This window comes from Phalacrocorax carbo, chromosome 10 (assembly GCF_963921805.1).
Source record: "Phalacrocorax carbo chromosome 10, bPhaCar2.1, whole genome shotgun sequence".
In the NCBI taxonomy this organism is placed as follows: domain Eukaryota; kingdom Metazoa; phylum Chordata; class Aves; order Suliformes; family Phalacrocoracidae; genus Phalacrocorax; species Phalacrocorax carbo.
In genome coordinates, this window is record NC_087522.1 from 20,400,947 (window position 1) to 20,425,610 (window position 24,664).

Here is a 24,664-nt window from a genome sequence, read left to right on the forward strand (position 1 = left end):
TACAGCCAGATCTCAGGGCCTGCCAGACAGATTTGTGTAAACACACATTAACTCATGCATCACTACATGGCTATAAAGCTCTAGCTCTGGTTTTACGTGCTGATACAGAACAATACAAGCCATAAACCAGCTAATTAACCTTAGCAGATAAGAGAGCTGTCATCAAAATATTTCAGAGCCCTTTTTAAAGGCAGGAAATAACCCAGCATACAAGGGGAGATACTTAGGCACAGAGCAGGGATGTGACTTGCCTGACATTAGTCGGGGGCTCAGAACAACCATCGCCTGAACTCACCACGCTGCTTATGCCCCTGGGCAGAACTGCAGGAACCAGAGCTGCTCATTTCCTCTTTCATGCTAAAAATTAGCCTCCACCTGCTTCTGTGGTGAAAGGGCACTGTGCTACTGACAGCATCACCTTTCAGCTGGGCTACAGCAAAGACACCAAGAATTTATACTCACTTAAAATCTTTGGCTGCCTTTTGTGTGGCTGGAGTTAAAACCCAGTTCCAGTGAGCAATTTTATTCTGTTGAAAAAAATTTCTACATCTTTTAATTCTTTGAATACTTTCTCCACTTTCCTGTCTTTAACTGCCACATAACATGGCTACGCATAAATAGATGGTAATTATTATTATTGCTGCTTCACAGATGAGGAGTCTGAAGGAAAGGGCAATATAAACAGACTCATCTCAGAACTGGTTTTAGGGCACAAGTATCAGTTCTGTTTTCTGCCCTCTATGGTGACACATATCTACACAGTGTTGAAAGCCACTCATCATGTAGTCAGCATGTTCTGCACACTATAAGGCTGTACCTCTACATAGTAGGATCTGGACCTTTCTAATGTGATGGGTTTTGTTTAGTTTTAATAGGAACTAGTGCAAGAAAAAGAAAGAAAAAGCACTAAGTCTGTGAAGTTAAGCCAGCATTCAGATGTTGGGAAATGAGAACAGAAATTTTCATTACATTCAGTTCTGTCTCAACAGATTTCAAGCAGTCTTTCCTTCAAGAGGTTAGAATTATCCCAAGATAAGCTGTGTTACTTCTCACCCAGCTTGAAAACACAGTATTTAAACTGACCTAAATCCTGAGTAAATTCTGCTTCTGGGAGTAGGAGTGTCAGAACTAGCAATTTAGGCTTTTGTTTTATTATCTGGACAGATTACAGGACAGTGAATGAGCACACAGAATCCACCAAGAAAGCGCTTGCAGGAAGACTTAACCCTAAATTCCACCTCTGTAAAGAAGGTCACTGAAGGTGTATTGAAAGCAAAATTCAAAATACCCCAGTAGTTTTTTTTTTTTAAGTAAGATTCTTATTTGACTTGTGTTTGGAAGGTTGGATAAGAAAGGGGCAGTGAGGGCTTCACTGATAAGTTGCAGCAGAATCAAGGGAGAATGGCTTTGAGCTCATTACTTGGACATGAGACAGAAATTTTACATATCAAAGTATGTAATAAGCAATGACCTTATTTCACTGCTACAGGTAAAGGGTTTTTTTTTTTTAGCTTTCACTAATAATCACACAGATTTCTCCTGGGTTTCCTTCATAATTTTTAGGGTTCCCATTTTCTGTTCTAGTAATTTGATTCTTTGACTCCAAAACAGTAGTATGGCTAACATTGATTTGATCACTGTGCTGCTTGAAAGTTCATTCTGTGTTTGCACCAATACAATTCCTTCCTGTTTATTTTTATTTGCTAACAGTTACAGAAAGGACTCAGTCATTTTCTCTTTCTGTAATTAGCAAGGATGAAACTGATAGAGAACTGGTTTTCCTAAGAACCTAAGCAGGTCCCTTGTAAGTTAATTGCTAGCTCTCAAATTCATTAGGGATTTTCTTACAAAAAATCATACAGTTTTTTCTACAGAATCTCATCTCACTCGGGATCCGTGATGGGCCTGCGTGGGGATAAACGAACACTTGTGGCAAAAGAGGTTATTGGCATAGGACTCTTGCCCCATATGATGAAGAAATGTGAGAATTGTGTAATGAATGAGGATAGGGACTTTGGAAAGAGAAATGAAAATTTCAATCTTAAAGCAGTTGAAAACTATTGTGAAGAACAATATTCTCTCCTTGCGTTTGCTGTAACACACCTATGGAAAGCACGGAAACAGTTTTTATGGAAGATCACTTCCATTTTGTGCTTTTCATGTCTTTTCTGGCACTGGCTCAAGATCCTGACTTCAGATTTCCACAAATACCAAATACTCATACCTTAACTGAAACACATTAAACATCTCATCTAGAAGATGAGGAGGAAGGCACTTTCCCCCCAAAATAATCAGATCTTTGAGAACTGAAAATAAGATACTCCAAATTAGCAGGTAGTTGGGATAAATTTGTGCTTCTCTGTACTTCAATTCTCTCCAAAGAGAAATAACAGCTATCTTATAATTCACAGTGTTTTTGTGAACGTGAAAATGAATAAGCAGCAAAGATGTCTATGAGAAAATCAATACTTTTTAAAATGGGTTTTGGATGGTGCACATTAAATAAGGAAAAGGGACACCCACTTCCTGAATACTGCAAATTTTTCTTTGCAGAATGCTGACAAGCCATTTTTATTCCTTTGTAGATCATGTAGGGTTATTTGTGCTTGTTATTAAAATGATGCACATTTGCATGCTAGCCAGGTCTGCCCTTCCAATTCCTGCTCAGTGTCTATTCAGTGAACCAAAATTCAGGCACTCCTAATTTCCCACACAGTTTAGACCAAACACATGATAAACCTGCTGCATGTCCACCTCCTGATCCCATCCCTTTCAACAGCAAAGGCCTTCCAGAAATATTAAACTCGGACAAGAAATTTGGCTATGGGCTCTGGCCAGGCCTGTGCTGACCCCAGTTCCCTTTCTGTAAGCAGAAAAAAAAAAAAGAGAAATAGCTGTGCCCACCTCAGCCAAAGCAGCAGAGAAGTGATTACAGTTCTTGTGCATCAGGTGGTATGCGTTTCCTTTGTACTCCTTGCCCAGCTCTTCCATAATCTTATCCACGTCCTCTTCTGTGAAGTCTGTAGTGCCCAAGGCAATGGATTCTCTAGTTAAAAACAAAACACACAACAGGAAACATGGAAAGATACAGTGAAGAGAACGACACGTACCCAGGGAAAGGAAGTGATCAGACGTTGGCAAGGAGGACAGGCTTAAAACATGGGCATGCATGTCTGGTGCTATCAGAGACTCTCACTAAGAAAATGGCACAGTAATATCCCCAGCTTATCCACAGAGCAGGTTACAGCACAGGACACGGCCCCAAGAGCTTCCTGCTCACCATCAGAGAAGTCTCAGCTCTGGGGGGTCTGCTCCCACTCTGCCCATCGCCCCTCAATAGAAACTTCCAGTAGGACAGCAGAGATTATTTTCTCACAATGGTGAAGGTTTCCATGGGGTGGACCACAAAGGAGAAGGCCGAGAACTTGATACAGAAACCCATTGCTTCTCCCAGTATTCACTCAGTAACACTCATGCTTCTAAAAGTCTCCAACAACCCTCAACATAAACTGGCAGTCTGGGAGGGTCAAGCCCCACTTGCCATGGGCAGTTCCTTGACGCACAGGCTGAGCACCTTGAACAACACGTTAATGCAGCATCCTCTCAGGCTCTTCTAGCAGCTGACCTGTCTCTTGTGACAGAGTAGCAATAAACACAGAAGATTACTTCTGGTACTCTGTGCAGCATCCATAAGCAGGTGATACTCAAAAAGACTAGGTTTTGGGTTTTTCCCTGCGCACTGGCTCTGTGTAACACAGTTACTCCTGTTCTTGCTGACAAGTGAAACTAGGAGCACAGAAGACAAAGAAAATATGAAAAAGAAAAAAGGGAATTGCATTAATTTGTAAGTATGCTTTCAAGCCCTGCTGAAGGCAGTTCAGCGCTGTTCCCTGTTTGGTGTACACACGTTTTTTCACCTCCAGAATCCCTGCAGGGCTGCCTTTGAACCAGCATCACGTAAAGGATGCAGTGAGGGTGCTTATGAGGAGAGGCAAAGGGGGACCCAGAGGACTTCCCTGCTCCCCCTATACTTATGGCTACCAGGGGGGAGAGGGGAAGAGGTAGAAAAGGGCCCTTACTTGAATTTAAAGGTCTCGCCAAGTTCTACTGCACTGCCAGGTGTGATCTCGAAAATCCCACTGAAAGGGTAGGGATGCCCTCCATAGGCAAACTCTGACAAGGAAAGAAACAGACTGTGAGTAATTGAATGAACACAATGTCAGGAAAAAGTCTATGGCAGCTGTCTGCATGGCTCAGCATCAGCACCAGGGGCTGGGCTATTGCCAGCTTTGGTCTCAGCCAGCCTCTGAAAGCCATTTTCTCTGTCGGGTTACCCATCAGCCTGAGGATACCCTCACAGCCTCTCTCCGTACTAACACTACTGCTTTCCCACAGCACCAGGAAACTCTCCGAGGCCGTGTCTGTGCCCATCCAGGGGGCTTCCTCTCAGTGGGAAGTTCTGCAGTCGTGACATCTATAAACATTACAAGAGACTGTCGGCGGTGGTACTGAGCTGTAAGTCTTTAGCACTGGCTAAAAATACCATCAGTGAGATATCCCAAGTCATTCCCATTTAATGCTGAAGTAGGAAACAGGAAGTCTATGATGTTAGTCTGTCCCTCACTGCACTACAGCTGTTTTCCCAGATCCCTTGACTGCTCCTTTTGCAATGGGTGCTCTAGCCATCTTCAAGCCCATCCAGACCTTTTCAGAAGTCTTACAAGACATTTTTTTCCTTGAAACTCTGCTGTTTCAAAAAAACAGATTCCAAGATCTGGAAATCCAGATTCCAAGATTTCTAGACCATAGGCATTCTTAAAGAATTACTGCAAAATTGATTTACACTGACACAGACTTAGCACAAACATGCATATGCAGCTCTCCCCCTCCCCCATTCCCCCCCTTCTCTCTCTGTCCCTCCTTCACTGCAGAACAGCTTTCCAACACTGCTTGGTCCCTCCTATCTGCCATCCTGCTACACACAGAGGCTGCACTTACATGCTGAATATAAGAAGGGCTACGTGGCTCATGACAGAACTGCAGGAGCTCCTGCTGGACTCCACAATGGACTTTAAAAAGAGAGCTGGTTGAGTTTTTCACTCCTCAAAACATCCTTGCCAAAAGCTAGAAATTTGGGGTGCTTTTCAGTATCAGACTAGCCATATGGTTGTCCCCATGTTCTGCAGGGAGTGAAAAGGAAATATTCATACCTCTGCCGTAGATCTCGATGCCAGAATGGAAGACACCAATCCCCAAGGTGGAGGTGTATTCATTTATCCAGTACTACAGAAAAAGAAAAGCCACATTTGGAAGCATTAGTGGAAAAGAAACACACTATCTTGGTCTGGGATATATCCCCCATCTCCTGTCCTCAGGGCAACTTCTCTTTTGGACAAAAGCAATTTTGAAATTATCTTGAGACAGACAAATTGAGACTCCTTACAGACCAACAGGAGCAGGCACTGTGTTTATACAGGTGACTGGGATTAGGTCTCTAAAAAATGCTCATCTAGTCCATTCCACACAACGCATTTCCCTGTATTCCCTGATATAAGTGGGGTGGAACCTGCTACAGGATGTGAGATTATTTATTTATCTTCTCACTTCAATAGCTGACACTGAGCCAGTTTTACTGATTCACTTGTCTTATCTGATCTTCAAAATCTCGGGTTCCCAAGAATTCAATCCCCAAATATTTTCTGCACACCATTTTACATCACTTCTCAACATCTACTTTTTATTAAGTTGGTTTTAGGCAATGAGATCTTGGAGACAGACATCCATTCCTCCCACAGGTCAGAGGAGCACCATTTAGTAATCATCTATATGACATCATGATTCTATATAATTTTTTTTAATAGAAAAAAAGAAGCTCTGAGCTTACTAGTCAACATTTTGCTCAGAGACACCATATACTACCAAGCATCATTTCCAGAAGGGACAAGGGCTTCCTGCTCCAAAATTAGGTCTAAGGTGACCAGAACTTCTCCCAAGTTAAAGACAAATTTTCAAGAGGAGCTGTTAAGTAACTTCATTGCTCTGGAGTCTAGCACTTCCCCAGTACATTTAGAGCAGAGGAAGACTGCAATATGGTGCATGCAAGCAACAATTCCTCTACCAAACACTGCTCATTGTTTCCACCATACCATGAAGGACAGTGCAGACTCCCAGACAAGTCCCAGCTAAGCTAATTCTGGAGTGGGAAGCCACACAGCCATGCCAGGGCAGTGCTGCATTGGAGATAATTAGCCCTGCTCAGCACCAGTATTTATTAGGTTAGCTGTAGAGCTGTGCTGCCACAGAAATTATGCTTTCAGGCAGTGAGTGGAAACTGCCCATGCCCAGTGTATTTACAGTTCACTTACAGCTGCTGCACAGTGAAAATGTGTCTGTAGTAACTCAGAGCAACTGAATTCTTATTGTAATCAAGCACTGCAAGAAAAGTGAGTGTTGTTCACTTGTCCCTGTACAATGACGTGACAGGTTCATTCAGCTAAAATTCTCTTTTGGGTCTGGTAGCTGCTTCTGGTGGAGCCAGAATAAGCTGCACCTTCCCTGGTGTCACTGAGCTGCCACTGTATAAGTGAGAACCTCTCTGCTGTCAGGTAACCAGAGGTCTGGCATAATACATCTATTTTCCTCACGCTGCTTGCTTATATATTTTTGATGACTGCAGTAGTTCTGTATATCACCTAGAAATGCTTTCTGTGAGACCACTGCTACTGTGGAAAAATACAGTAGCTTAGATATGAAAATTGCAGTCCCAAACCTGACTTAATGTATGGCCAGTCTTAATACCTTAAACCATGTGACCCAATATACTGGCCTCTGGCAGTACAGCAGTTCCCTTCCCCCCAGAAAATGCTATAATGCTTCTCATTCTTCGTGAGATTTGGTATCACGAATGATGCACTACTGAAGGAAGGCAGCAAACTGCCTGACCCTAGCTGGGCCCCTGCCCACTGCTCTCTTCAGACCTCGTATAACCTCCACTTACCTTTTCACCTGAATTACGTGAACTCTTGTTTTTTAGGATACATCAGAGCATTGGACTGGATCTAGGTCATGTAGCTCTCAACCTCTGCCAGCGCACTGGCAGTGAACCCTCTGTTGAACGCCATGCTTGGTATTTAGGGACATGATGTACCTTTGCCTTCTGCTACCCTTCTCCACAGATCTCTGTTGCAGTGTCCTCTGCAGCAGGAATATCCCTTCTCTGACTGAGAAAGAAGGTACAGAGGTGGAGGCTGCATACAGGAGCCCATATGACACCAGCCACATCTGCAGAGGAGACCAAAGCCTGTCTGCCATGGACACACTGCCCTCAGTTCAGTTCTTTGATATCCCATATCTCATGGGTTAACTCCTCAGATAGTCTCAGCAAGCTTCAGAGAAACACTGGTTTCTACAGAGTCCCGCTGTAACAACTCCCAGAGGATGTGGCAAGTAGGTTGTCTTCTTCCCTCAGGCTGAGCTATTGTCTCACAGCAACAATACAAGCACAACATGCCCAGGTTTGCTTGGAGGAGTAACTAATAGGAGGAGAAGGGAGACACTTTAAATTAGAAATAGTCACAGCTATCTGCAGAGGCTGGTCTGCATCAGGCTTTATATTTCAAATAAGAAAGTTAAACTGAAAGCCACTTTCATCTATAGCATTTTCTTCTTCCATGTTAAAGTTTATGTTGGATCCAAACCACAAGTAGGGAAAAACAAACCTCTCCTTGATGACTATGTTAGAATAATCCACAGAAACCAGTTCACCTCATATGGGCACAGTACTGTCAGAACAACGAGCCCTTCCAGTCCCGTCTGCTTGCACCACTCTTCTTCCCAGCATAGAACCACAGCCCCCGAAACCCGCTCTACCCAGCTGAAGGAGCCAAGAGCCAGGCTTCAGGGCAGCTCTGGAAACATGAATGATGAGGAGGCCCCACCAGAGATAATGGACAGATGAGCAAAAATATTTCTCTGGCTGATACCAGGTGTTATGACCATCACATGGACATTTCTGTATTTAAATGGGGTATTTTTCACTGTGAATCCCTTTAATGAACTATTATGGGCTCAACTACAACAACCTCAGCTGTACCTGAATTTGAACCGAACAGAAGCTGTATAGGTTTAGTACTTTCTTTCAAATAACTTCAGTAACAGAAAGGCAAGGGAGTGGGATCTGATTTGCATCTTGGTTCACTGCAAATAAAAATTTTCAGTATTATGTATTAGCAAGACCAAAACGGAAAGCAGCTCTGAATCATGGCTGCTGCTGTCCTCACGTCACCCCTGCCTCCAGGGTGCGGCAGAATCTGCCTCCGGTGTGCAACTGAACTCGCAGTGAACGCCTCACAGCACTTTGGCACAGCCCACGGCTTGTCTCGGGAGGAAGCTATGCTAAAGTGAACATGTCAGTCACTTGCTGAGCTGGAAGAGAGAATCCAAGCCAGATTTGAAACCAGGTTTGTACACACATGCACGAGCTGGCCTCATTTTCCACAAGGCTTGCAATTCTGAGCGTAAGAACAGCAGCAACAGTCAGCAAATCCTCATCTCTGGAGTAAGTTGGCTATTACTTAGATTAAAACCAAAAATCTGCAGCCTGTTCTGAGTCAGATGGAAGAACCAGGGAACCGAATACAGCAATGTCTTAGAGGGAGCTGTGATTCATGACTGCATCACATACTGCCTGCAAAACTATGCCATAAGCCCTACACAAAGGGACTTGGAGCTTTCTGCCTCATTTCCATCTTCAACAGATAACAGATCAGAAGCAGAGGGAGGCAGGTAGGAAAGCTAACCAGACTGCAACTGCTTCACAGAAGCACCAGATAGCCCAGGACTCAAAATTCAAACCCAGAGAGGAACCTCTTTGCATTTACAGCTTGTAGTAACCATGTATTGGTCAAGAGCTTTTAATGCAGGTCCCTGACAAAGTAGAATTTGAAATTTTCCAGTCTTCATTCAAGCCTTCCCTGATTTTCTGGTTGGTTTGATTCAGAGATCAAAGTGTCTAGAGGGATAGTTTAGATTCTTGGCAGATATTTTGAGTCAGTTGTTGTGTTATTCATTCATCCATCGTTCACGCAGAGGTAGAAGTGAAAGTCTTACTTGGACAGTGATCCATGCCCTAACTTTCCAGAAAGGAAAGAAACTAAAAGGCTTCATTATATTGATATGCTTCTGGTAGGCCCAGGATGGAGAAGTAGATGGCATGATACTAGCAGATAATGTCATCCCGGGACTTCTCAGAGCAGGAGTTCCTGGAAACTCCTACCAGAAACATGGGTTTCCAGACAGGAGAGGCCTATACATGTAACCACTAACTTCTACCATCAATTAATATCATACTATAACATTGAAGTTTCTATCACTAACTTTCTCTTTACCTCCCTACTTCAGATCCTTATTTTCCATCGTGTAACACCAAAATCTTTCCTGCATAACTGTGCTGAGCAGCTTAACTAACCTGCTCCCTAAAGGCTGAAGACAAGGCCCACCTCTGTGGCTAGCTCAGATATTACTTTCTCTGAGCAGCCAACACACTAAGCAATATTCCATTTATCACCCTAGTACAGACCGGATTTCCCATTCCACCACATCCATCCACTGCTGAACAGATATTAACCCATACTTTCTTATGATCTAGGAAAGAAATCCACTGGGAGTTGCTAAGCAATTCTGGTTTCAGCAAATAGTTGCAAACTCTGAGTATTTAAAAGTGTTGTAGATTCTTGTTAACGCTCTTCTACTCTTCACTAGATATCACACACATCATCATCTGAGCCAGGATACCAGGCTAGACTGGGGTTTCGTTCTGACCTAGCCTGACTGCTCTGAAGTCTCTGCATGACCACACACACACACAACCTTGGAAGAGATGCAGATGGTGAACCAGTAACTAATTTAACTATATCTTCTCTCAAAGAACAATCTGCATAAAATTCAGTAGGATTTCTTCCTTTTCCCTGGCAAAGCTCTGTTTCTAGGCGCAAGATAATAACAGTAAAAGGGGACCAGAGCTACAGATCATATTCTGACATTGCTAGTGAGAAAGGACCATGTTAAGAGACTGAAGAAAATGGCCAAACCACCTCACCCTCCACTAGCCTTCAGATCATGGAGCACTCCTAGCAACACAGGTCCAACAATAGACTGTCTGCCCTATGGCCCTAGGCTTGATTTTAATCCTTTCATCTTTGAGAGCCAAGTCACACACCTTAACACCAAGCTCTCCTTTGTAGAAATAATGCCTCCTTTCTGTAGGATGGGGGACCTTGGTCACCGCAGAAGAGACTCTTGGATCAACAAACCCAAGTGGAGGGCACCCAGCACTCCAGATATTAACTAGTGTGCTCCATGAAAGGAGTCACACTGGCAAGGAGCATCTCTTCACCCCTCTGCCTTTATTAGACACACTGTGTAAAGTCTTTTCCCAGAGGCTGAATCCTGGGTTTGGCAGTGCTTAGTCCCTGTGGTCAGCTTACCTAGGCAGCCTCATGAAAACATGCAGAGGAGTGTGTGTACTAATAAATGCACTGATCTATCATACCTCAAACACCAGGAAAAACCTCTGCTATATTAAAGCTTAACACAAAAGCCAGTATTAAAGGCAACATCAGATTGATGCAGGAGACCAGCCAGGAAGTAAAGTAGATATCTCAGTATTCTTTTCTGAGATGTGTTGATCCAGATGTGAAATATAAAAGCACAAAAGACAAAGCTAGAGAACATCGCTTCAGGAAACCAGTGAGTGAAATCTCAGCCCTACATGGTCAAGTCCAAAACACTCAGCAATTTCAGAAGAGTTTCGGTTTCCCGCAATACATTTTTCTAAACCAGGATCCAGAATCTTGGGACCACAGAGGTAGAAGGAGAGAACCCAAAACAGACCACAGACTTTATTCCTTGAGTAGTGCTTGGAGTGGTAAGCACTGCTGCAATATGACTGAAGAGGCTTGGCAAAAAACTGTGGGAAGCCCCCCCTGTCCTGCATGTCTGTAGTTCACCCCTTCTGGCCTGGAGCTCTAGTAATAAAAACTCACTATCATGTGGAATGACATCAAGTTATACAGCATAGTTACTATTAGTAATTTTTCTTTAGCAATTAGATGAGACCCAAGCTCATTTCAGTGCGACTTACATCTCTTACACTCAGTTCTCCAGAGGTCCAAGACTTGTATATTAACCAAGCCTAAAATGCTATTGTCTTAATACAGTGTGAATACAGGTTAAGCAGAAGAGGATTTAAATGCACGAACTAAAAAAGAAGCTTAACAGGATGTTGAGGAGTGGTGACACAGACCTGTCTTTGGTACTTCATACCTGGGAAGAGCTATCTAGCTGGGTCCTCACTCCAGCACACGCAAAACACTACTCTTCCTGGCCAAAGGATCATCTCCTGTGTTAGGTCCTCTATGCTGTTGCCAAAAGCTGTCTATCTGCAAGTCACAGGCCAGGGTGTGACAGCCCGTCAGGTCCCTCCAAATCCAATTAGCCAAGAAGTGCCCACTTTAGTCAGGTATGCTAACTTTCACTTAAAATGCCAGATTAAAGAAACAAAATAGTGTAGTAAGCAGGTCTCCGTAAACAGGCTTAGCCTCCAGTTACAATAAGCAATAGTTTGCAAGTCTCAAGAAAAACAGTTCTCAGAGCATGATCATTGGCATATTTGCAAACAACCCAACTGGCAGAAGTGATCAAAGCTTGAGGAACTACAGGGTTTACTTCCAGGAGAGCACGCAAGTGCTGAGAAATCTGCAGCTTCAATGCAGCCAGAGCGCATGATATAGCTCTGACAAAGCAGCGATACAGGGTTATACAAAGACCCCACTCAAGGCCCCCACTTCAGACTTGGGCTGGGACACTTCAGTCTTGGACCAGGACAGGAGAACTGGCTGGAGAATAGACATCTGAGGAGCAGAGTCACATTACAGAAAGAAGAAAGAGACAAGACACCTCTTGGCATGCAACTGACACTGCTCTGCTGCATTTTGAACGAAAGGAGCTCCTGCTGAGGACAACTCTCCACCCTTCAGGTTAATACACTCTAATAGACTGGGCATTTCCTGGGAAATGACAGCCTGACATTTAAGTAAGTACCCTGCTAAACACATTCCCTCATTCTCTCATGCAAACCCACAAATGGTAAGAGAAGAGACACAAGGCAAGATGCTCAACTGTACCCTTGACAGGAATGACAGGCCAAGCCTCTGCAGGATTGTGACAGCCAATTCCGTCTAGCAGCTTTTCTATTTCAGCCAGGTTCTTCTCTGCAAAAGGATCTTTTCCTCTCAGGTTGGGCTAAATACATTCCTTAGCTGTCTCCTCCAAAGAAATTCCTCCTTTGAGGAGGTTGCTGTGGCTTTTCAGACATCGTGATATGCCTCTGAACTGCCTGATGCATGAGCCAAAACTAAAATCTTTGCAATCATGAAGCATAAAGAGCTTATTTCAGTGGCTTCTAAAATGCTGTATGTGAATTAGGAACTGATGCTGCTGCTAAAGGAGTGTTGGAAATTTACTTATGCTTAAATGTTGTGATGCACATGCTATTTGTCGTAGATGTAGTTTGTGCCATATGAGAAGCAATATGCTATTTTTCCAACCTTCACCTGCTTCCCTTAACCTTAGTCCTGACTGTGCCTGAAGGAGTCAGCTGAAGAGGCCAGGGTGGGACTGGGGGCATCAAACAGAAACCACAGAGGGGGAGCTGCTGGAGATGGGTGCAGCATGTGCCACTGCTGACAGCCTGTCCCAGACAGTGGTCTCATAATAAGCCCTGCAGGACTATCCATGCTGCTGCACACCACTTCACATGCTGTATCTCCTTAGTTTTGACAACAGTCACATACAATCTTAATCTCAAATATATGGAGCCAGAAAAAAAGTGTCCATTTGCAGGAATACAATGAAGTATATTTACTCAGGGAACGCACCTGAGAAACTTGGTTGTGTTATAAACTCAAAGTGCCAATGCCTTTGCCTTAGATGCGTTCATAATGACAAATTGAGAGGTATTCAAAAAGAACAGCAGCAAAATGATCAGGGAAATGGCGAGACTGACTTAAGATAATTAATTCAGAAGAGTTAATAGCTTGGCAAAGCAATGACTTCAGACGACAAATTTGCAAACATTTGAAGGGCTGACGTGAATTATGGGAGAAGAGTTCTTAAGAATGATACGAAGAGATTCGAGTAGGAGTAACATACTCAGCTTTAAAAGAAGGGAGGCTTTGGCTAAGTGTTTAAATGTTTCCTGGCAGTAAGAAAACACAAGAAGACATTTTATAACTGAAAGTCAGATATCAAGAAAGCCTTAGTGTGCTTCTGCCAGACAGAGCATTGAATCATAGAATGTCCTGAGTTGGAAGGGACCCAACTGAAGGCCATACTGTGCTGCGGTAGAACAGGAGCAGGGAGAAAAACTCTCAGAGAGAACAAGTGAAACAAATTAGGAATCAAGCTTGACTCAGAGCTAGAAGTTTCTGTAAAGATGAAAGGATTAAAAACAAACAAAAAAACAAAGCAAGGGGAGAGAACAAGAGAGAGAGCAGATTCATCATCATCACCTGGCTCTTTGCCTATCCCTGGAGAAGTAAACTCCTCTGATGTAATACTAGAGGAGAAAGTCACTAAGGAGTTGCTACCCTGGGAACCATGAGGCTGAAGATTGTTCCTGTTCATGGCAGAGAAGGCAACTAGTGATATATAAAGATATACTCAAAGGTTTTTTTGTTTTGGTTTGGTTTTATGGTCTCAGATCAGGTGATTCAACAAGGTTCTGCTTCTCTACTTTGCAGTTCTTCCTAGGATTTCAAAATATACTTGACAAGCATTAAATTGTTAAGCCTTACAGCATTTCTGTGAAGCAGGAAGACATTCTTCATTTCAGAGGTAGGGGAAGAAAATACCAGCATACAGCTTGTGCTATGACTATGAAGACACAGAAAATCGGGAGCAGAGATGAGCTCAATATCCTGGCTCAAAGGTTAATGATCAAAAAGGCTTCCATACTGCCCATCAAAAAGAAGTGATCTACAGGACTGTCACGAGGTTTGTTGAAATGGAAAGGAATGAGCTGATCCACTACAGCTTCTCTTCTGAAAAGGGATACCAAAGTGGCTTCCTTTGCCAAAAGACAATATAATCTACTGAAAAACTATCACCCTGCTTGACAAACAGAATGAGAGAAGGAGAATATGGAGAAAGCTTTTAAAAAGTTTCAGCTGTGATTTTTCAGTTTGAACTGTCTCCTGAGGAGTTCTAATCTTAAAAAGCCAAACCTTCAAAGCCCTTATTGACAACACTGTACTCATATCTGTATTACAACCTAATTCTTTAATGCTTTCACCAAGGCCAACAGCCTCATAGCTACACAAGGCAGGGGCACCTACTCTCTTCATACCAAGAAAGAATGAGAAACTAGCTAAAACAACTTCCGACTTCTGCCAAGTTCCTACATGGATAACTACTTGGGGAAGACCGAAGTAACAAAATCATTGTAATTACAGCTGTCACAAAGGGATAAGTCGTCCCTTTATGATGTCACAGAAGGACAGAGAACACCACAGGCAATGGAATAAATAGTCCTTTTGTTCAGCCCCACTAATGCAGAGCACAATAACATATTATTTTCAACCTGTTGTGCAGAGACCCAGAGGAGACAGCCGACTATTTCAAACGAATCTGCAGGCTGGCAGGCTTACATTTGTTAGACAAAAGCTGACATCTTCAGTAGAAGGAAAAAAATTAAAAATAAGAGGCACACAGTCTTTAAAGGAAATAAAATTATTGCCCAAAAGAAAGCAGGGGAAAAATCTTGGGTTCAAACAGGAGGTGGAAGCATGTTCAAACATCCATAGACAAACTACTGATGGAGTTCAATCCCATAGCTAGGATGTCAAATAAGGACTTGGGAGGTCCATATTCCCTGCTCTGCTATGGACATACTACAGATTTAGTTCAAACCAGGTGAAAACTAAAATTTCATCAGGATGTTACTACATTCAAATTCAAAACTGTGATCCTCCAAATTCTTCTTCAAATTCCCATTTACCATGAAGCGTTTAACACCATCCATATCAGCAATCTGAATGCAAGACCTGCCCACTCCACTACAGCTAAAACAGGTGGGCTCCATACCCAGACAATGAGAATTCCCAATAGGGATGGGGATCCCAGCTCTCCTTTCCAGCACTGGTTGTTTGCTGCTGGAAGTCCATGGACATGGGCCTCACCCTGGCGTTCCTAATGGCAGCAACAGCACATCATAGCCAGGAGCTAAACCTACCCACAAGTGAACCTGGATCCCTACAGAAAATAAAGTAACACTCCCCAGATGTGCCCTCCATGCAAGCGCTATGTAAGGCCAAAATCCAGTCCAGCCCTTACATGTCATATAGGCATGTAAATTCTCACTCCCTGACTTCCACTCACTTGCCAAAAAACAGTTGTGCCTGTCCTGTGAGCCAACAGCAGAGTCAGTGTCAGAAAACAGCAAGATGGGGTCTGTTTGCACCTAAGGAATCTATATTCCATGCTGGATTTGGTAGCATGTGTTCAAAATACCTCACAGTGCCCATGATAGAAATTGGCCACATGCCATTAACATTAGTTTGGTACTGGGCGGGGGGGGGGGGGGAGGGCAAGGGGGCAACGAATAAAAATCAATATTTTCTCTAAGCTTCTGAGAAGGGAATCTCTTCTTCAGCATGGATGGGGGAAACCCTTTCACAATGTGAGCTGAGATGTTTTTCCTGGAGAATTTCCAGGGGCCATGCCTGGCTGGCAGTATGCCTAACCAGCTTAGCTTAGAAAAAATACTGGGAAATATAGATCCCCTCAGTTAGTGACTTGTTCTTTCTTCTCCTACAGTGCTTTGCCCTGTCTTGGATAAAATTCTTAAAATACAGTGTCATTTCACACAGTGTCTCATCTCTCTGCATTATCTTTTCCTACAAGAAAAAGGATATGAGTGTATTTTTGCCATAATCATGCACTCATGCTGCTGTTCCAGCACAATTACTGAAGAATCGCATTGCAGTGATGTCTCCAGATTAGAATTTAAGGGATAAAACAGAAAGCAAGGGACTTGAATATAGCAATGATAAAATTCTGTTGTGCCATGGTGATTCAAATATACCTTCCCCCCAAAACCCCAGTTTCTGCCATTCTGAAGAAGATAATAAAAGAATAGAGCATGGGTCATTTCCTTGATAAGGGAATTGTCTAAAGAAGCAGTAGCTGTATAACCTAGCTCAATGCCAAATTGGGTTGTTGGAATAATTATCTTCTACAAAGCAAAAAACTGATAGGAAAATGGCCATCAGGGAATTTCAGATAGAAACTCCTTTATAACTCATGACCCAAGGGCTTCTATGCTGAGTGATTTTAGCGCTGTTTAAAAGGACCAAAGATACTAATAGTTTTGGAAATGAGTAATCTCTTCTGATTGTCAGCATTTAGGTATTGGATGCTGACAAACTGCTTTAAGGATACTTTCGGCCTCCCCCCCCCCCCCCCCCCCCATACAAAGATACAACAGAATGATTAACACACGCAGCATACCATGAAGGCTGGGGGGGGGGGGGAAAACGTCTTAATGACTCTGATGTAATGTACTGTGCTCTGGTTTGTCAGGGGGCCACAGGGCATTTATTTTCCCCCCAAAGGATTCCCACTGTCTTTATTTAATGCACAGCATTGGATATGCAGCTCTGAAATACCATTTAATATCAATCCCTTGCTGAAAGACAGAGATGATGGTTAGCAGCAGTGCCTGGCAACAAATCATCAGCTCTTAGTACTATGAAGATACTGTTTTGGGTGAAAACATTTTCAGATTAAAATGGGGGTGTTTGTCCCTCCAAAGGGGCAGCCTCTGTGCTTGCTTCTCCAAAGGGTCACACACACCCTTGCACAGAGAGAAGCACAAACATGCCAGTGCAGCTTCTTTGGAAAACATAAAATCTATCCTTTCTTGCTTGTCCTTGCACCCACCCTCTAAAGAGCACAGCATGTACGAGACCAGCATTGCAATATCATTCAGGCTGCCCTAAATAGTTCCCTTTTTCTGGGCACGGTAATAATTTTACACTTGTGCTAAAGCAAAACTTCTATGTTTGTCTGCTGCATGTTGCCTACATCTAGAAACAGACCTGAAATGACCCTAGTGATTCAGCCAACTGATTTCTTCATGGACACGCATCTTACTGTATCTCCACATCTGAAATGTACCCAGTTTGATCAGGGATTGAAGGGGAAGAGGGAAGATGAGGAAATGCTTCAGTAATATCAAGGAGGAGAACTTGCCTTATGTAGCAGGTTCATATTATACATTCACATAAATATTTCTTTCCCTTCCTCCCCCCATTTGTATTTGTTTCTCTAAAAATCCTTTAGATACTGCAACTGCATCTTGGCTCCTATTTATTTCAGTGAAAAGAGAAACAGCGTGCATGTTTGTACCACGGCATGCAAATGGTATGCGATCTGCCAGATCCCTCAGAGACCCGCCAAAAAATTCTCCTGTATGCAGAGTAGACATCTAATTTGAACTGTGGCCGGGCTAAGGTCAGAGAAAGAGATAAGCACTGTAAATGCCTCATCTAGCAAACAACCTCTAATATCAAAGAAATCTGCTCTCAGATTAAACTATTCCCCTTGTTTAGCCCTTTTAAGAACCTTCTAGATGCCCAGATATCTACTGTAGGACAACAAGGCCTTATTCAGCCATAGCTGACAATGGCCCGCCACCTTTCTTAAAAGCAGATTGTAACTCATCTCTAGGAGTGAAGAAGCACACTCCAATACACTCCCATTTTGATTAGTACCAAAAATAAGAGCTCATGCTCTTAATAATGGGACACCACACACAAAAGTCGTATTCCATACCGATGAAAAAAGTGCTTCCCAGAGAACCCGAGACAACAACAACAAGAAATTCACCATACACTTTCCAAAGCGATCCATAGGGCAGGAGGACAAGAGCAGAACTCCATACAATAGGGCCCAGCTTAGATATGGACATGACTCCCACAAGAGATGAAGGATATTGTACAACAGATGTGGATCTCTGATCTCCTGACTTGCTTTTCTTTATGTTCGCTCATGCAAGCTAGGGAATACAAATGGTCATAAACATATAAATTAAGCTAATTATCCTGCAGACCAAGAGAAAAGAAAGATTTCTATTCTTATAAAACAGGGAAGTATCTGGACATTCCAGCAATGAAAGTCATGCAAGTGATGAATGGATAGGTCTGAAGCCATTCAGTTCCCACTCCATATATCTGTCTTCTCACAAGTTAGATGGGTGCATGCAAGAGGTAAACAGATTCATCAAACAAATAAGATCAGCATCAGAGCCTGAGGAAAGTTTCACATAAGATGAAATATATGTTTGCTCTATGAAGTATGAGTTCAGTAGCATTTATATAATTCATTCTACTGTGCTTCCCTTTAACACCTCAAAAGTCTTGCTCAGCCTTTCTTACTGGAAGAGACCAAAAAGAGATAACAAAAATTAGTCAGTATAAAATTTCACAGGGGAAACAAAGTATTTGACTAGACATTATGACAAAAGGAATGTTTGCATCAGTAGGAGATCTCATCTTGGAAGGTGTTAGGGTTGCCAGATGGAGGCAAAAAAACCAATTGCTGTTTGCATGCATCCTATCAGATCTAGATTAAAAGTAGCTCATAATCTTTGGAGCCAGAACTCGCCCTCTTGTTCCCATTTATACAGTGTCTTCATGAAATATGGTAGAATACCAATTCATGGCTGGAGCTCATAGTTGGTATCACAAATAATTCATTAACAGCAAGACAAGGCAGATACCAGCATGCTGTAAGCAGGACAGCATTACCTCATTCAACTGGAGAACATAGATAAAACCTGCACGAGCAAATAGGATATATTTGTTCATGCATGATATGTATAAACTTATATACAGTCTGTATGTATACAATGAAGTCTTAGAGAACAGCAGTGTTTTAACGCTGTAGTTTACATGAGGTGTCCTGCTAGTAATAAGCAAACATGCCCAAGAGCGTGTACAAAGCCAACCACGGATTGACTGACAATCAGCCTCCTTTCACATATGCTGCTCTAGCAATCAAGCCTAGAAACAGGCCCAGTATTGCAACAAAGGTGCAGCACTATAGATTTGCCCGTGGTAAGTCTCCTTATGGGAACAACTTTCTCCAAACCATCCTCCTGCAGAACATGGTCACTGCACGGGAGCTGAATCACTAGCAATGCCTCTGCTTTCTGTGGCAATAGTTGGTCTGCTCAGAGGACAGCCTCCTTCAGCAAGTAGATCACAAAAAGAGGCAGATTTCTTAACTCCCAGCTTACTTTATCCCTCAAGGTGCGTTTGTACGTTGTGAACCATGAAGTAAATACTCAGTTTGGTTTGCTACCCTTCAGCAGCAGCAACTTCCCATGCCTGAACCTCCCACTTTTATTTTTGTAGAAGGAGTAGAAAGAGCGAGGAAATCAGAAGAGACTCTGTTTAAAGTTGACATGGGCGAGTGTATGATACAGGCAGAGAGAATTAGCCCTGGAGGATCCCAGAGGCAGAGCAACACTTACCCAAGATAACAGAGGAGCAGCAGGGAGAGAATAGCTGAATTACTGATGATCACGGGTAGTCTCTCATGTAAAATGTCTCTGGGACCTGAGCACCAGAAGGTAGCAACTATAATGCAAATCTTCAGAGGCCCACATGAAAGCCAGGGAATTACAAGTCTGCAAGCCTGGCATCTAGACTGGATTAATTAGTAGAAGTGTTAACAAAAGACAGCATTAAAGGACAATAAATATAATCTTCTGGGTAATGGTCAACATTACATCTGTGTGGGGAGGTCCTTTGACACCCAACTCCTGATACTTGGAGAAATTTGTGATCTCACTTACATAGTTACCTTATTTCCAAAATGTTTTAAATGAGACTTTCAGAAAATGTCTCTAAGGATGTAACTAGTCATGGGACAAAGAGATATGGTGGTGTTCTGCAGGTGGCATGAAAAAAGTAGATAGGAATTGACTATTCCATCAGATCTAAAGCTGATGAAAAAGGAAGACATATAAAAGAAAAAACCAACCAACCAACAACGGCAACAAAAACCCAACACACAAACTTAACTTTTCACCACTAGGTAGTAGACCTGCAAACTCCCTGGCAAGGGATGTTGGTACAAAAGGTTACATTTGTTCAAGAGAACCAAATGGAAGAAAGAGCCTTCAAGGATTAGTAAAGGGACAGAGGTCAAGCTCATAGAAGCCCCAGAACTAAAAATGTTTGGATTCTATGACAGTGTTGGAAGGAAATATCAAGATATGCTCATGCTGCTGTCTCCAACAGTGGCCACAAGCAGGCGCTGAGGGAAGAATACTAATATTGGACTAGATGGAGCCTTGGTCTGAGCCAGTTTGACCATTCTTATGTTCGTGTGTTCTTCTGTGTGAAGAACGAAAAACTTGAAAGGAAGCCTTGGAAATTAGTTCTCACATAACACAGATATTAAAAAAAAAGGTAACAGAGAGGTTTTATTTCCCAGAATAAAGGGAAAGATAAAGAGAGGACCTCTTTCAAACACCCATCTGAAAGACTCTGGGCAAGCCTTATGAACCACTGGAATAGAATCTGCCTCGTACTTTGATAGGATACATTTTAAGCAAAGGTTTTGAGATTACATTGTAATTGCCCAATTAACTCTTGCGTGCAAAAGGGATTCTCTTACATTTCTCCACATCCAGCAGGGCAGAAATCCAAAGCTTTCTGCCTGCTATGGATTTGCTCTTCCAATTCATTAGGATTAATTTCTTCACCACCCACACAATTCTCTGAATCTCTTCCTCCCCTTCCTGCCCCGTTGCCACCTGTCAAGTTATAAAGATGATTGGTGCTTCTTAAAAGCAGCACAGAGCATCTTTATCCATCTATTTACTGACAGATGCTTCCCCCCCCCCTTTGCTAGACTAGTTATTTCCAAAAGCCTGCAGTCTGTCAAGCTGTCCCCAGAGCACATATGTGCATGCAGTGTTTAACCACATCACCTCCTGTAACCCTAGTGTGTCCTGTAACTGTGTTCCTATCCCCTCAAAATCCCAGGTAGCATTGTTTTTTGACAAGTCCCAAGTAAAACACAAGAAGATTTTCAAATCTATTGGCCATCACATTAAGTGATACCCTGTGTAAACTGGCCAGCATAAAAAGACTTCAGGCTGGCCCGGAGCAATCATTTGTATTGCTGTAGAAAGGATAAATTTTGGTAGATTAACATGCACGCAATCCTGTTGTCGAGTCTTGGGCAGATCTATGACTGACTGTTTCTCCTTACCTCTTCCTACCTCAGTTCAAGGCTTGTACAGAGTCATAGGAAACAAGGGGGTCATTAATCTTTTGTGCTCTGGCTCATCTACCCCTGTTTACTAAGTGACATCTTTTCAGAAAGCCTCTTAAATTATATTACCAGAGCTGCTCTGTGAATTAATTGGTTTGGGAAGAACCAACTCTGATCCTGCTGGTGTCACAGTACGACATCCTACGAGTTTTCTTTCAAACTGGAAATCATGATAGCAACAGAAAGCCTGCAGTTTCTTTTTTAAAAGACTGAACACTAGAAGAGCACTTCTGTACCACAGTTGCTTCCCATGCTAGAAGCTATCTGAACTCTGAAGGGGAGCACAGGAAGCCCCAATAAAACACTTTGAAACTTCTATCACAGCCCTTGAAAAGAAATCACAGCATTTTCAGCAGCCAAAGCTGGAGAAAAGGAAGAACAGTCTCACAAATGTAACTCCACATTAAAACCCACGAGACGGCACAGCAGCAAGGCACCTAATCATAGAATCATATCTCATGTTGGAAGGGATCCATATGGACGGACCATCAAGTCCAACTCCCTGCTGCACACAGGACTACCTGAAACTAAGCCAGCACAATCCAGACACTCCTTGAACTTAAACAGGGTTGGTGCCATGTCCACTTCCCTGGTAAGCCTGTTCCACCAACCACCCTCTCAGTGGTGAGCTTTTTCCTAATGTCCAATCTGAACTTCCCCTGATGCAGCTTCATTCCATTTCCTCATGTCCTAGAATCAGATGAGTCAGCCTCTCTGAATGCCAGCACTTCAGCTGCAGAGTGGGAATAACAGCCTTTTCCTTCTCCAGAAAAATACTGGCAAGTACACTAGAGAAGGCTGAGAAAGGATCTTGCGCTGGAGTGGAGAAGGTTCGGCAGATCTCTTGGGTACCCTCCTCTTCCAGTGCCTGCAATGGCAGCACAGCATGGAGATACTCACATTTGCTTTAAACCGGCAAGTATCACCAGAAGAGCACAGAATTGCTTACTGGGAGCTAATGTATCCTGGCAAGAAGCACAGCACACAGCCCCCTTGTGCTGTGCTGTTTTCTTACCTGCTGTTTCTGCATCCTCAATCCCTTGAACAATATCCACTGTGCTGCAACATGCATGTCTGCAATTTGCATGTCGCCATCTCAAGTTGCTTGGGCTTTCCTGACAGAATTGAATGAATAGCAAATTGAGTGCTGTATTTCCCTCCCCCTTACTTCACTCTCCCCTTGCTTTTGTACATGCTGAGGTAAAAAGCTTCCTCTGAATCAGATTTCAGCTGTCACAAAGCCAGCAGTTTTCTCCTAGGAAGTCTGGGTGCTAATGACAGAAATGGCTACCTCTAAATACTTCATCTGCTATATGTGGTCAAAGGGCAGTAAAAGCCAAGGCCAGGAGCAGGTGTGGGGGCTGACTGATGGCAGAACCTCCCCACCCTCCCCAGGCAGACTCTGGTGGGGAAGGGAGGGGGACCACCACCTCCTGATTGACAGGAAGACCAGAGACAGTCACTGAGGCAGCAGAAGTGAGGCTGCAACAGGGTGTGTGCTCACCTGGGCACGGGTCAGATGGGTGCTGCCAGGAGGATGCAGGGCTTCTGCCCCTCAGCCCACCACCCAGAAACCCTGCTGTTGCCTCCCATTCATATGGCAGTCGCATCAACCCAGGCAGTTACATTTCAGATGCCAAAAAAGTGGTTAGGGTTTCAACCTCCCAAGCATCCCCCACAAGCATCTCCTCCCACCCCAACACAAGCACTCTTTCCTTTCTTACAGGTGAGACAACCCAAGGCAAAGAGGTTGAAGCGACTTGCTAGGAGTGCAATTGAGGTGGGAGCTAGGACTAAAGCTCTGGTATTTCATTTCGAGTAAAGCACTGGATGTTGAGAAAGAGAAGGTTTGGTTGTTCTCGGCTAAGGTCCAAGGACATGCTTTGTTGGCAGCATTACACAGTCTATTTAGAGCTTTTTGATTCCCACATGTTCAAAGCACTTGTACTTTTCACAAAACATTTTGATGTCATTGAACACGATGTTATGTTTGAACTGAAAGGAGCTAAAAACCATCTCTATTATTACATGTAAATAAGAGTTAGTCTCCTACAATCATGCTATCTTAGTAGATAATGAAACAAGACTGAGCTTGACCCTAGCTCTGCTAATTGGTGACAATCTATCATCAATTTACTGAGACAAAAAAAGCATCCTGTCAGATCCACCATAAATTCTTTTGCTCTGCATGAAGTCATCCTGGGACAGAAGGAATGATGGAGGTGAACACAGAAGTACCAGAGGACCTAATCATGTCATAGGGACACTAAAGAACACAGTTTAAGTCATGTGTATGATACTGTTCTAATGTATACACTTAACCTGCATCACCCAAGGCTTCCCACAGTAGGATTTTAAATGGTGGCAGGAAAGTGTAATATTGCCTCCAGTTGTCAGCTTCAGCAACTTACTGGAAACATGCTCTTACTGGAGAGAGCCTTCAGAGTACTCCAGAAAACTTTTGCAAAGAGCACAGAGACCACCAGTGTTTAGCAAGAGCTACCACTGTGACAAGTGCCAGCTGCAGACTTCAGAGATGGTTTAGAGAAGGTATCTTGTGCCACATTGCTAAGAGAGACTTTAGGACCTTTCTTCTTATTTGGGTGATCCTGAGAATATGACATTATTTAAATTGCTGCTTCTACAGACAGTCAGAAGGAAACAAATTTATTCCTTGTAAAAAACCTACAGATGAGTTGAAAGTTTGTCTTCAGACCTGCTTCAACGCATGTTATCAAAAACTAAACCAGAAATAAAGTGCTTAATGCCATATCATTGCCACTAGAATAGTCCCATCTAGAAGGAGCCAGGGGTCAGGTTCTCATGTCTGAATACTCCCAGCAGTAAGAAGTGCCTTGATACAAGCTGACTGATTTTCTTCTTCTTTCATGCCTCCTCTCTGATCTGTCTCTGCTCAATCTCTCTTTTAGACTGCCCTGCAAGCTGAATACAGAGAGCAGGCAAGCCCTAGAGCCCCAGACAAGCTCATGTGTCTGTTTCTAGAGCAATGGTAAGCAGCAGCATCCTCAAGAGAGGCACAACTGCTAGCCAGCCAACAGTCACAGGAAATTAGTTGTGGTCCCAAGGATTTAAGAGCCCCCCCCCCCCCGATATCTTTCAAGGGAGATAAATCCGTTTTTCCTTGTAGGTGCTCATAGTGGGCAACATACCTGTACTGCAGTAGCATTACAGTTCTAAACATACCCAGTGGTACAGCACCAGTATGGTTAGAGGATCCATGATACAAGCTTAACTT

General features: G+C 43.1%; 1 protein-coding gene across 4 annotated transcripts in view; it reads right to left on the minus strand.

Annotated features, from left to right (window-relative positions):
- Window positions 1-24,664, minus strand: part of LOC104053365 (deubiquitinase DESI2) — an 88,437-nt gene that overhangs the window by 16,911 nt on the left and 46,862 nt on the right. For 3 of the 4 annotated variants that reach the window (XM_064462350.1, XM_064462353.1, XM_064462352.1), the window contains 3 exons: window positions 5,211-5,283; window positions 4,080-4,173; window positions 2,905-3,046 (listed from right to left, as the gene is read on the minus strand). In XM_064462350.1, the coding sequence (XP_064318420.1) occupies window positions 2,905-3,046; window positions 4,080-4,173; window positions 5,211-5,283 (309 nt within the window). Of the gene's footprint in view, window positions 1-2,904; window positions 3,047-4,079; window positions 4,174-5,210; window positions 5,284-22,423; window positions 22,637-24,664 lie in introns of those variants that run through there. The other variant, XM_064462351.1, reaches the window with a different exon arrangement.